Genomic DNA, 14,096 nt, shown 5'->3' on the forward strand with positions numbered 1-14,096 from the left:
GGCAGATCCAAAACTTAGTCCACAAACAGGCAATGGTCAAAATCCAAGCAGACAGGTACATAAAGGGCAGACAGAGCAAAGTCAGAAAAAAAAGGCAGACTTAAAAAACAAGCAGATAAAAACTGGGCAGATATCAAAAACCCGAAAAATCCAAACACAGAACAGACAGATAATCGTAGGGCGCAGGAACGGGAAAGCTAGAACCAGGGTAGGGAACAGAATAACAGAAAGACTAACTAGCAACAAGAAACTGAAAAGGACAGGTTCAAATAGACTCGTGATTGACAGACACAGGTGAGAGGAATGGACATGGCAGGAAGGAAGTACATATAAGGAGTGGGGAGGCGGAGACACGAAATGAGACACAGGTGGAACAAATGAATGAGGGAATGAAACAGGAAACATTGACCATCTATCAAATGGAACCCACCAACAGTACCGTATATACAGTATTATATGTAGGCCTATTGTGTTATCTGCTTTCCGTCCTACCTGCAGGCCTTCTAAATGTGGTGCACAACAAAGGTAACCTTTCTCATGTAGTCTTCTCTGGATGTCAACTGAAAGAGAGACCAGGCCTTGGAATGAGGCCTTCAACTTTCAATCTTCACTTGAAGTCAACATTTTGTTGTTCTGATGCCTGGGGAAAAAGTAACAGCAGATAATTGTCAAGAATCACAGAGTGTTCTTCAACAATGAAATTAAATACATTGGGAAAGTGACAGTAACACTAAGGGAATTAATAAAAATGGAAGACATGTCAGCAGTATGAAAACAGAGTAGATGTTGAACTGACAAATGGAACGGTAATTAAAGAGGCATTTCAGGATCTTTCAGCTTACAGAACATCAATCAACAATAATAAACACTCTGCTCCTGGAGGCCCTGGGATCTGTAATTGTCACAGTGTGTGGTGTATTGAAAATAATAATAGTGCACAGTTTGGGAACAGTCATTCGGAAAGGTAACTTTGAGAAAGACAAACCTATTCTGGTCTTCAGAGGCAGTGTTATTATTTCTGCATCAGTCCCTACCAACCACCCTGCTGAGAACATGACAGTAGGATTAAAATGCATTTACTATTTAAATAAATACATTCTTAGTTGAATGTGTAAATCTGAAGCAAGAAAAGGCATACTATAATGATGGATTTTAAACAGCTAGATTCTATGCGACAAATGATTACAGAGGAACATTTTAATCATGCCTAAATAGCTCAATCCATAAAGGATTGAAATAAAAACAATGTGAACAAGAACTTCTTGATTTGGGCCTGTCAGAGAGTCTTGCTAATATGAAGAGAAGTCTCATGTTCCAATAACAACATTAGCAATATTAACAGTATATGTCAATATAACGGTATAGAATTATAAAATTCTTCTGAAATGCAAGATTGTTACCCCTTACTCAAAAGTTCATGCATACAGTTGTAAATATGAAGTGATTTAGAAAGTGAAACAGAAATTGATTTTTTTTAAAAGTGAAACACATTTGCATAATCATTTTTCTCATCTCTCCGAAGATTGTGTCTGAGAGTACTCACAAAGAAAATGTAAATGAATATTTGCAAGCATTTCCCTTGCGTATGAAGTTATTTTCTTTCACTGGAAACAGCTTGTGCCAGCAGCAATACCAAATCATATACAATCACTGCAATACTATACATAACTTGGGACTCAGCAATACTTTCAAGGTACATTTTGCAAGATTTTTGTGTTAAGACCATTGAAAATCCATTCATATCATTGAAAAAGGCTCACTGACATGTTGACTCACCCTCTGCCTATGTTTATAGTCTTTAAATTCGGGTTTCAAGTATACAGTTGAAAGACTGAAGCTCTGTACCAAAATATTGTATAGCTGTACAATAATTCAAGCTCATTGGCTGAAGATTGATTGAAATTGCCACAGCCAATGGCGTGGGGGGTGGGGGTTCAACATCACTGTGTTCACAGAGAAGGGGAGGGATAAACAATGTTGTGGTTTGAGCGTGTATGTTGCTGCAATTTCTCTCTTGGCCGTTAGAAGTCTGAAATTACCTATTGTACCTTTAAAAAAGTGAATTAATTGCCTATTGTATGACATTTACAAAAAGAAAAAGGAGAATTGCCACAATAACAGCTCAAAGATGTGTGTTGGATTTATTTGCTTTCAAATGTATTACTTTTTGTATTACACAGTAAAAATAACCAATTTAAAAATAGGCTTACTGTCACAGATGCAGTATTTTATTTCTTAGTATTGCAGAGGAGGTGGGACTGTGCAAGACAGCATATGTGACCTGACTTTGAATTTTAGAAGTCAAAAGAGGAGAACGTAAGCTTTCTAATGATCTAAAAGTTATCTCTCTACTCCAGATATCAAGGGAGTTGTGTCCCATTTTATTCTGAGTGCCACCAAACCATATTTAAAAATATATAAATAAAATAAAAACGGCTTTAAAATTTTGTTTTGCGAGAGTTACGTGAGGCCAGGAGACGAGCAACGATGGGCTAATGAAACTCCGGGGCTATAACTTGTCATTTTATGTATAAACCATTTAAAACAATATTTTTACTCTTGTCATTAAGACATACAGACCATGAAAGCAAACTACGGTGTTACTTTAACTTTGACACCTTGTGTTTAAAAGCTTATATATTTTATATACTATATTTTTGCATCATGACATGCAGATTATGAAAGCCAAGATATTGTTCTACAAAATGAAAATGGAAGAAGATGAAATACCTTTAGTTAGTTTTATATTTACAGTAATGTTTGTCACTGTCACAGCACAGGGCTAATTTGTGATTTAGCAACTCCTCCCCTACTCCTACAATGAACATGCATAAGCACACTGTTGTAACTGATAAAACATTTTGATGTGATTATTATCAACCAATTTAATCAGAAAACATTCTGGTGTCCAACCCACAAAGATGATATTAACTTTGCAGCCATTGTGCTAAAAACTTTTGTCAGGTAGGAAATCAATATTGGGTGGAGACTGAAAACTCTAACTGAATAACTCCTTCTCTCCTTCGGGAAGCTGCTGCTGGAGGCATTGTTCTTTGAGGTGGGATAGTATTACATGCCTGCTACAACAGGATCTGATGATTCATGTTTGATGCTTCTGTACCACTGCAGTACATACACTATGTAACCACTTGTATATCTGTAAGCCAGCTTGTTAATGCAAATATCTGATCAGCAAATCATGTGGCAGCAGCTCAATGCCTTTAAGCATGCAGACATGGCCAAGAGATTCAGTTGTTGTTCAAACCAAACTCAGAATGGGGACGAAATGTGGTTCAAGTAACATTGACTGTGGAAGGATTGGTGGTGCCAAACAGGGTGGTTTTGGGGTGGTCAGAAACCGCTGACCTGGAATTTCCATGCACAGAGAATAGCTGGGCAAACAGAGTCTGGTTCTGGTGCATTCAGAAATTCTTGAATGTTGGGTGGGACTTTTAATCTGACTATCACTGGGAGTCCAAGGCAGAAGGACAGCAGTGGATTGGTCCTCCCAGGGATAATATAGTGTGGGTATACGTCAGCCAGGCGTCCTCAGGTTACCATTATGTTAGTTCCCTTGAACAGGACCTGTGCCCATAAGCTAGTGGCCATCATCAGTGCGATATGCGCCTGTATATTTAGCATTATTGTTGCTCTCCTGTAGTACTAGCCTGTGGTGTGGAAAATATTCACAGGCTTACAGTTGAGTGCATCAGAGGAGTGCACGTGCTTCAGATGCAGTGCTCCAGGACAAAGTGGCACAATGGTGGTAACACCATTTTCTAGCATGCACGCACACACACACACATATTATATACAGTATATGGACAGTAGGCTCCACAATCTTTGGCACTGGTAATGCACCAAAAAATACTTATAATAAAATGGACAATATAATTATTGTGATAAACTAAAAAATGTCAACATACTGTACTTTATTATTGTTTCAATGAAACCAACCTAAATCAATCATTCATTTAATAAAAATATATTTCACCAAAATCAAGGTTCCATAACACCTTTGATTTAATACTTGATGGATCCACCTCTGGCAAGGATAACAGCTTGGAGTCTATTCCTGTAATGCTCGGCAAGGTTAAGGAACACATTTGCAGGGGTTTTGGACCATACCTCTATGCAGACCCTTGCATGATCCTTCACACTCTTGGGTTTGCGCTTATCAACTGCCCTCTTCAGTTTAGCCCACAGGTTTTATCCATTGGATTGAGGTCGAACGCCTGAGATGGCCATTGAATAACATAGAGTTTGTTTCTGTGTGGATTTTGAGGTATGCTTTGGGTCATTGGCTTGCTGGAAACTCCACATATAGTCAAGTCTCAGCCTTGTGGTAGAGGCAACTAGATTGTCACACAAAATTGCCTGATACTACGTGGAATTCATTATACAATTGATTAAAATCCGTGCCTCTGGATATCTGGAATTAAAGCAGCCCCAAAACATCACTGACCCACCACCATATTTCACTGTGGGTATGAGGAACATCTCTTTTTATGCATCTCTGCTTCAGTGCCAAACATGCCAATGCTGTATCTGTCCAAAACATTCAATTTTGGTCATATTTAGTCATTGCAAGTATGATTGAATTAAGGTGCTGTGGTCAGATAAGACCAAATGAACATTGAAGTTTCTCTTGGTTAGCAGTACCTTCCACATTTCCACTCTCCCTGAATCTGAGTCTCTTTCTTATTGTGGAGGCATGAATACTGAACTTAACTGAGGCTATAGGCCTTCAGCTCTTCGGATCTTCTACTGTGATCTTTTATAATGTCATGGATGACGTTGCTGCACCCTTGGAAAGATTTGGAGGTTTCTCAAATTTCAGTAATTTGAAATGGCTGCAATCTAATTACCAGTTACATTTAGTTAATTTATTTATTGAGTAACTAAGGGCGTAATTAATTTTTCACATGGGTGTTTTTTCATTAAATAAATAAAATCATATATATTTTTAAATGTGTTTTGTGTTTCCTTTCCTTTTGTCTAATATTACAATCTTAAAGAGCTGAAACAATATAGAGGAAGGTATGCTATTTGTGTATTTTGTTATTTGTATGTGTTATTTGCTCACATGCATATATTAAAGGGTGTCCCATATTCCAATAAATATTCCCTACAAACGATCAAATAGAGCGCGTTTCAAATTCAGACAACCAACGGATTGTGTAAATATGGAGTTAAATACGCGCAGGTGTTGGTCTACATTTGACGTCACCTCATGATGTCATGAGAGGCGGAGGCAAAGTGTAGCTGAAATGTGGATGTTTCCTCTCCGTGGTCTGAGCGAGGAGGGGATGTGTTGCCACTAAGACTCATCCACGGAGATAGTGGCAGTTGCGCCGTTTGAGGGGACCTGCATGCACAGATAGCCTTTAAAAATAACACGGGATTCTTTATCTATTCAACAAACGATGCAGTTCAACGGAATTCCCCATTTGCATGTGTTAAACGCATCAGAAGACTGAGTGCTCAATCTTACTGCCAAAAGTGGCGTTGTTTGACAAGGGAAAAGGAAGTCTAACTCCAGAAATCGAAAACTGTCTGAATAAGAAGCCGTTCACTAGAAGGGAAGAGGAAATGGCATATTGGCAATTTACAAATTCGGCTGCACTTTTTGCGTGCCCGTAAAAATGTGGCGACACGCTCGTATAAACTACTGAATGGAGATTAGTTTTGTATGCTATGGGATAAGCTACTGAAGGGGGAAACATGAGACCTTCTTTTTTTAATTTTGCGAAAATCAAGGATTCTGCGTAGTCTGTTAAACCTTGAGATCAATACCTGGAAAAGGGACTCAAGAGAAAGAAAACCACAGGCTATGGAAATACGTTTTTGCTCCGCTGAAAAGGGGGTGTAAATCCACAAAGTTTCCTTATGAGTCTGAAAACCATGGACTATCGCTATCACAGAAACATATCGTCGGAATAAATAGGCTATAGTACATGTTCTGCATGATGGAGACATGATCGTTCGTGATTCATTCGGAGGAAAGCTTTCGCCTTTATGATGCACGCGGGGAACTTTGTCATCTTTCAAGGCTAGAAATTCCTTTTTCTGCTGTGAGTGTGCGGGACTTTCGAAACGCATCACGGCTTTTTACCTGGTCTAACCAGATTGAAGGTATGACTCGGTAGGCGGCGCAAGCACTTACCTTAGTGTGCATTTTCATGGGTCGCCTACTAATACAACATAACTACAGGAAGAAGGCAGGGTTGTCGCTTTTGTGTGTTTGCCAGCACGATTTGCTGAATCACACAAACCCTTCCGCATTGACATGAAACTTTGCTGTAGTAAGGTTGTGCGGCGATATTGTGCGTTTCTGGACTCCTTCGAAGTTTCTTACTGAGATGAACATACACAACCGGACACCATGTTATGAATGATAGAAGACTATAGCCTGCTTCATGGTGCTTTTTTGTTTTATCTTTTTTTCTTAGTCCAACGAAAGCCACAAGGCACTCAATACCAATTATCCGCCACTAATACTAGTCCATGCTGTGCATGTGACTATTGACATAAACTTTGGTTCTTTTTGTAGGTCCTAAAGCTTCTTGTTACGCAGTTCCACGGTTGTACCGGAGAGTGCAAACGATGAAGCTTAGCAGGCAATTCACAGTTTTTGGCAGTGCCATATTTTGCGTGGTGGTATTCTCGTTGTACCTAATGCTGGATCACCTACAATTAGACCATACCAAAAACCCAAGCAACGGAGTGGGCAGGTTTCAAAACGTAAGTAGAGATACATTGTTTGATTATTTTAAAATAGTGCAGAAGTGTCAGTTTTACTTCACTATTTTCGAAACTGAAAAGTTAAGTATTGACAGGTTCAACCATAATAGTTTTTTTTTTGGTGTGGAAGTTATTCTGTGGTAAATTCATCACGCGTTCATATAAATGTGTAGGCTGCCTATTATAAAGTAGTCTTCCGAATGCAGCGATGACAGAAAAGAATCTATTGTGAACTGGATTTGCATTCACCGAAATGTTAGAACCTACCAAACAATGCACCAACAATGACACGTCACAGCGCAGTTGGCTGAATGATTTCCAAGGAAGTTGTGTGGTGTCCCGTGGATTAAAGTTCTCAATGCGATCAAACGCCACGCACCTGTCCATTTTAGTAAACTACAGTATACTGTACGTGACATTGACTGGAAATAATGTTGCCAGAGTAACTACGTTGGCTACACTATCTACAGCTGCCACGGGTTACTAAACGTCAGATAACGTTTATTGGCATTTTCTTTGTTGTTTTCAATACCGTTAATTCTATTTAGTGACTAGGTTTTGAAACTACATTTGAAATGAAATGTTTACATTTGCTGAGGGCCTCAAGAAAGGAAATTCAATTGATCAGCCCTAGCGCTAACATCAGCCTGCTCTCCGTCAAGGTATCAGCACAGATCTCTGACAATGGTTTACTGTACGTCTAACAACATGTGCTCTCCACTGGGAAGATTGTGAATTCTTTGAGAGGTTTGAATCTTAAACAATCTTAGCGTAGTGCACTGTAAAGTGTATTGGTAATTTTCTATATTAAAGTCAGAGGCAATATACTTATTTTGGAATTTTCTAAAGCATACTTTATTTCCAACAAGTCCAATGTGTCCTATTCAGTACCACATATATTGTATCACTTTTATTGCTTGCCCATAAACTCGGTATGTGGCATACAATTGTTAAACTAGTGTGATTCATTGATAGATCCCTCATTGAAGTGTATATTGGGATGATCTCATTCATATAGGCTACTGTATGTTGTTCTAGATAAAAGCATAGAAAAAGATATATAGCCTACAGTATATATGTATATGGGCCTATACATAATTATTAATATTTGTCCAAAAGTAATTGACCAATTAAACAAAGTCATGGCTAACTACTACATTTTCTGTTCATGTACGCCGACCTAGCTGCCCTCTTTTTGGCCAAACTTGCTTTACTGTATCTGACTAGCTACTACCTGCACATAACATTGCTGAACATAAGTCTTATGTCTGTTTAGAACTTAAATTACCCTCATTCATGTTAGCATTGTGTATCCCCATGTTAAGTCTATGGACAATTCATGGTTTAAATTTAGATTTGTGGTCTAATTAAAATGTAAAGAAATGTACACTCATGAAATTAGAAAAAGCACATATTTCTGATTTACCCACAGAGTGAGTGGTCTTGTGTCAGGATCTGTTGGATTTAAATTGAATTATTTTGCGCAAAAAATGTTGTATGCACATTTTGAAGGGCATCTATAACACAGAAATGGTTCACCGTAGCAATACCAAAATCAGTGGTTGACAAGCCCATTGCCATTCTAGCAGACCAGCAAAATGGCATTGAGATGGTTTTGAAATGGGTGAGGTGATTTTGCGGTTCAAAATGTGCTATTTTGAATGGAACTGCCAACCAATGGAAACCTATAGTGAGCTCACTATAATGATCAAGCACCTTGCTGGTTTCATGGCCACACGATTCTAATTCTAGATTGGTGGTCATTGACTCACTTGCTTAGTGCCTTGCGTTACCTACGTACAACTAGTGTTTCTGTGAGCTGATCATGTAGTTCATTGGGATTTTGTTTGAAAGCGGCTTAAACTTGTACAGACATTTTGTGAAGTCCATTTAAAAAGCATCGCTCATAAGTGAAAGTTGGACTGTAAGGGGCTGTTCATGTTGTGATTTCAGATACAGTGGGCTCCAGAATTAATGGCGTGCATATAATAACACAGATAATAATCAACATGTTATGTACAAACATATGGGAAAAGTACACACTTTTATTTTAATACCTTTCCTCATGTTTCAATGTTTTTAAGTAGTCTATTTTTCTGAAAAGGTGTCAAAATGGGCACCCCTAGCATTTTATTTATTTCTTTAATAAAAAAAAAAAAGATATTGTACATAAAATCAAACCAAGTCAAATTGCCAATGAAATTTTACTTCGTTAATCTTGGTCTAAAAGATCTATCATTCAATCACTTCCTGTTTTATTAGAATTTAAAAATAATGTAACAAGCATGCAAAATCCTTTTGTCATCGTTGTACGTCACTCTGGATAAGAGCGTCTGCTAAATGCCTTGTAACATAGTGTAATGTAATCATCCATCAGCATGGGAAAAGCCAAAGAATGATCCATTCAGTTGGTAAAGTCTGGTATGTACTAAAAAGGCATGGATGGTTAAATAAGGGAAATAATAAGGGATGTAAGAAATGTAAGGGAAATAATAAAAGAAGCAAATGGTTAACATTTCATTGGGTGGAGGACAATGGCTTGATGCCTATTTGAAGTAGCTATGATGTTAATCTTTTAATGCGCAGACTAACTTGAATAGTTAGCTAAAATAACGAATTAACAAATGCCACAGGAGATTCTTGCCATCTTTCAGCATTTTGGGACCTACAATCCACATCTAAAAATGGGACACCTCATTTGCCTACCTAGGCTAGTAGTTTAGGTTGTTTCACAGCTGACGTTACCCATTGGCCTACCTTTATTTAGCAGATGGTCTTATCCAGTGTGACTTAGAATGCAACAATGTATGACACTCTGGTTATAGCCATCTAATGCATTTGCCAATTTATCCTGATTTAATATGAGCCATACAGTAGCCTACGAACAACCTTCCCAGAAATGTAAAAATTTCAACTTGAATCTCAATTTTTTTTAAAAATGTGACCTGATTTTGTTTTAATGGCACTTAATTGTGTCTGCATATATTGCTTTTTTGCATTTGCTCTGCCGTTTTAATCCCATTTTAAAATACTTAAATGTGGCCATGCCCCATCATTCATCTATCAAGATTTGTCAGTTTGGGAGAGCTGTGTACTTACATGTATGTCCTCTGAAATGTGCGTTGGGGCAATCACTCCACCATCAGAGCTTTGCAGCTGCTGCGATGGAAGACTGCATTAATCATGCAGCTGGCACAGACAGACTGTAGACACCCAGTCAAGCAAACAAGATGCTTTTGAGCAATGAGGTTAAGGAGGTACCCTGCCACCTGATACCTTCCTCCTTGGGTAATGCTTTTGCCAATCATGCACTGCCTTGTGGGACTGGCAGCAACAGACTCTGCAAAGTGTGGAACCGATTTCACCTGGCTATGGTGTTCACCACAGCTCTTTCACATTATAACCTGGGAACCTTCTGTGCACCCACGATGAACAGTATAATGCCACTTTCACACCGAAGCAACAACCCAGGTAAATCCCACATTTGCCATTGCTGTGAAAGGGTCCATGACCCTGGTCACTACCTGGGATTTGCACAGGTTAGACTCGGCTGTGCTTCAATGTGTAAGAAGTGGCATGGGTTACTCTACACTGCACGGTTAGCTGACTGACCCTTGTAGTGTTTTACTAGCCCAAATATCCTTAATTGGTGCTCCAAGTCTTACAACTGCCTCCATGCAGAAACAATGTTCTGAAAAATGATGGAAACTGTATTCATGTTAATGTGGCCTATATTAGAGATTTGTAGACCAAACAAGATTTATAGATTCAAGCTGTATTTGTAGGAAAAAAACTATGTGCAGAAGTAAACTTGCAGACCCAGGTCATGTGTGAATGGCACATCTAGGTTTTGCGTGAGAAGGGGGTATTATTGACATTTCTGAGCTCAGGTGATTTTTAGGTACCAGAAACAGGATGATGATCATTACAAATTTTGTTGGTATGAATCGAATCAGCTCTCGCAACAATATAACCAAGACTGGACCAAATAAGCTAGGAAGAACTAGACTAGGTTACTAGTCTGCTTAGTCTAATCAACTAAGTCGCTTTGGGTAACAGCGTCAGCTAAATAACAAATTATTTTATTATTATTAGTTTGATTGACCTCCCTAGAAAAAGTGCACTGTGCTCTTATGGTTCCATGGCACTGATCCCTGGTTATGGGTACGCACTTTGTTGTACGTCGCTCTGGATAAGAGTGTCTGCCAAATGCCATTAATGTAATATAATGTATTAAGTCTGAATCTCTCACGGCAAGAAAAGAAAACTTGTTATGGAACCACTGTTTGAGATTTGAGGATATTGCAGCAGAATAGATGTCAGTCACTATTGGAAAGACATTAATTTTGGATGTGCTATATCTTGGTTGTCTGAAGGGCTGGTAAACATTTTCTGAGCAATTGCTTGTCTGTACTTAAAATGTTCACCTACCTTGTTTCTCATTTGTCAGGGCAAATTTGAAGTGATTAAATACCCTGAAGGAAATTTATGGTGCATTCAAGCATGTATTTAAGGGTTTGTGCTATCCTTTCTAGTCGGGTTACAGCTGACTGTTCCTCTGAGGCACGTACAGGTATTTGCAGTTTCAGTCAGTAGTTTAAGGAAAAACAATTAAATGAATTAAGGTTGAGTCATTCAGCCAGTTATTACATTTAATCCTGGCACTGAAGGTGACATTGTTTGAGACAAGATGCTCTGCATTGGGCTGCTACGTTTATTACATTTTCTAGTTCATTGATAGCACCATGCTGTAGCCTCATTTTGATCATTTAACCTGTATTAGTGGCACAAATGCTATCGCTTAATTTCAGTGTATAGATATTAGAGGTGTGCAAAGACTACGCGGTGTCTGCATATATAAGCATTACAAACTAGGCTGACAATGCCATAAAGAATGTAGCTTATGTGCATTGGGCTCCATGGAACTGAAAGCTATATTAACCAAGAAAATATCTAGGATATAAAAAGCAAACATTGAGGTCAAAGCAAGATGGGGATGGTTTGTTCCTTGTCACAAAAGGCAATCAATCTCCATAAGGGAGCATTGCGAATCTCACACCTCTGCACATGCATGTACATGAATACTTACACATATGCATACTGTATATTCCTGTTGCCTTTCTATGCATCAGATTTGCATCAGATTTCATGGATTGGACAGCCCTCTCCAGTGTTCTAGACATTGCCTAAAGAAAATGTCCCACCTCCTCACCCACATGCATGTTTTTTGTTTTTACACATTTTTGGGAGAACCGTTTCATAGTGAGTGATGAAACATTTTACATTTTTGATTCTTGTTTTGTGTTTACCTCAAAATAATAAACATCAATAGTCAAAACCTTGTTTCATGTACATTTTCTCAATGTAAACATGATTCATGCTACCTATGTCTTGATTATCATAGATTTCTGTCATGAATTACATGGCACTATAATTGTTAAATATGATCTAGCAGAGTTAACTAGCAGGCATTAACCATGTATTTTATCTATATTGCTTGAAAATGAGATGAAGACAATAGTTGTATATATTTATTTCTGTGGGGCAATTCCACAGTAATGTCAACCTAATGTCACACATTGCTTGCTTTTTCCTAGCTAGCATGGACTTGAAGTGTAAGCCAACTCGGCATTGCTGTTTGCTCTGCAATCTTGTTACAGCTTTGTGTGTCGTCGTACATGCTGCATAAGCCATCTCAACCATGCACAACCCCCATCAGTCCAGTCATTATTTGGGCATAAGACTGCTGTGTTGTTGTAATGGTAAGACTGATTCATCATTTAATCTTAAACCAAGGAATTCATTCTTTTGTAACCAAGAAAATATTATTCAGCATGGTCCACATTTCCAAGTAAATTCCATGAATTTGCTTGTGGACACCTACTGAATTGGAATTGTCCATCAACATCTGGAAGATTGTATGGTCCAATCAAACATTGGCTTCACAATCTGTTGTTTGACATCCAGAAAAGGAATAATTTTATTTTTCATCGCTTCTGGCAATGTTGCGTTTCAGATTATCGTTGCTTTAGCTCTAAATTATAAATATTGTCCAACGGTCCTTTTTCCTTCAGTGCCTTCTGGCATAATGATGAGCGGACTTTTGATGTAGACCTTCCTTGCGGCTGTGGCACTGTGGGACAGAGAGCGTGTCACTCTGCCAAGTGCTGTTCTCATTGGTTCACTCCCCCAGGGCATGTCAGTATGGCAGCAGGGGCTAGAAATCGAAGGCACTTCGTAAACAGCACTCAAGAAGTCTGAAAAAAAAAAAAAAAAAAAAGTCTAAAGCAATGGAAACAATGCGAGGTAAATGAATGCAAAGAACCTTGAAGAAGCTTGATCTAATTTCAAAATGGTGCTTTTACTTGCAAAATTCCCCCCAGGACGCCCTTTGCATTTCCCCCACTCCACATATTGTTGTTAAAACCTATGTATTTCCAGTGGATAGTTCCTGTTATTTCTTTATTTTTATTTTTTTAAGGATCAGCATCTTTGTATAAGCATCTCTGCTTATAAGATTATAAGGCTTACTTCGAAGGCTACCACAGCCTCTACCCTGTGTAGTAAATAGAGGCCTTTAAGGTAAATTGGATCATTTAAGTTAAACATTACACTGTTGGCATGTGCATAATCAGCTGACTATAAATTTGGAGAATACAAATGTATTTGCCTAAATAATGGCATTCATTTAGTGTAATAATGGATTCATTTCTTATTTCAAGCTAATATAAAGTGATCTGTTTTGCACCTAGTTTCCAGTAGTTGTCTGGTGTCTTTTGATAGAATTCATATATAGATGTTTGGTGTCCAGAAACTGCTTTCTTGACACATTCAGAATTAAGGCCATGATGGAACAAATGTGTGTAATTTGTACTTTATTTTAGATGTTTCTGGCCTTCTAGAATTTCTTGAGGAGAAACACAGTCCATGTTAAAGCAAAAATGTATGAAACCTACTGGAGAGGATCAGAGTGAAGATTTCTGGTGTTTTTATCAGTATTACCAATGAGGCTAATGAGGCTTCTTTTTGATGAGGCTTTTTGTGTAGTTTTTGCAATGCTTTAATGGAACATTTTTGATACTCCAATTCTCATTTTGAAATATGGGTTACTTCTGATGCAGTGCATCTCTAATTTGCAATTGGTTTGTATGAAAAACTTTTCAAAGCTGGGCAAGTCTAGTATACTACTTCATCAAACAATATAGTCCATAGCATCTGGGGTACATTAAGAACTGATCACATGTACACATTGGGTTGTACAGTTTCATTGAGGATGGGCCTCGGTTTAGTGTAGTGCTAGAAGAGCTAGATTTCTGAGCTAGAAAAAGTTTAAAAAGTGTAAGCAAAGAAGA

The 14,096-nt window shown here is 38.2% G+C and overlaps 1 protein-coding gene and 1 long non-coding RNA gene across 3 annotated transcripts in view; one reads left to right on the forward strand and one right to left on the reverse strand.

Annotated features, from left to right (window-relative positions):
- Positions 1-501: 501 nt before the first annotated feature.
- LOC133142313 (uncharacterized) lies at positions 502-6,309 on the reverse strand. The gene is made up of 3 exons (XR_009710171.1): positions 6,167-6,309; positions 986-1,045; positions 502-640 (listed from the first exon to the last, which is right to left on the reverse strand). It is a non-coding gene; the product is annotated as an uncharacterized LOC133142313 (long non-coding RNA).
- man2a1 (mannosidase, alpha, class 2A, member 1) overlaps positions 5,287-14,096 on the forward strand; it is a 116,306-nt gene continuing 107,496 nt past the window's right edge. Inside the window, exon 1 of one of the 2 annotated variants that reach the window (XM_061263463.1) lies at positions 5,287-6,744. In XM_061263463.1, the coding sequence (XP_061119447.1) occupies positions 6,607-6,744 (138 nt within the window). In that variant the 5' untranslated portion in view covers positions 5,287-6,606. The remainder of the gene's footprint in view (positions 6,745-14,096) is intronic. The other variant, XM_061263462.1, reaches the window with a different exon arrangement.

This window comes from Conger conger, chromosome 12 (genome assembly GCF_963514075.1).
Source record: "Conger conger chromosome 12, fConCon1.1, whole genome shotgun sequence".
In the NCBI taxonomy this organism is placed as follows: domain Eukaryota; kingdom Metazoa; phylum Chordata; class Actinopteri; order Anguilliformes; family Congridae; genus Conger; species Conger conger.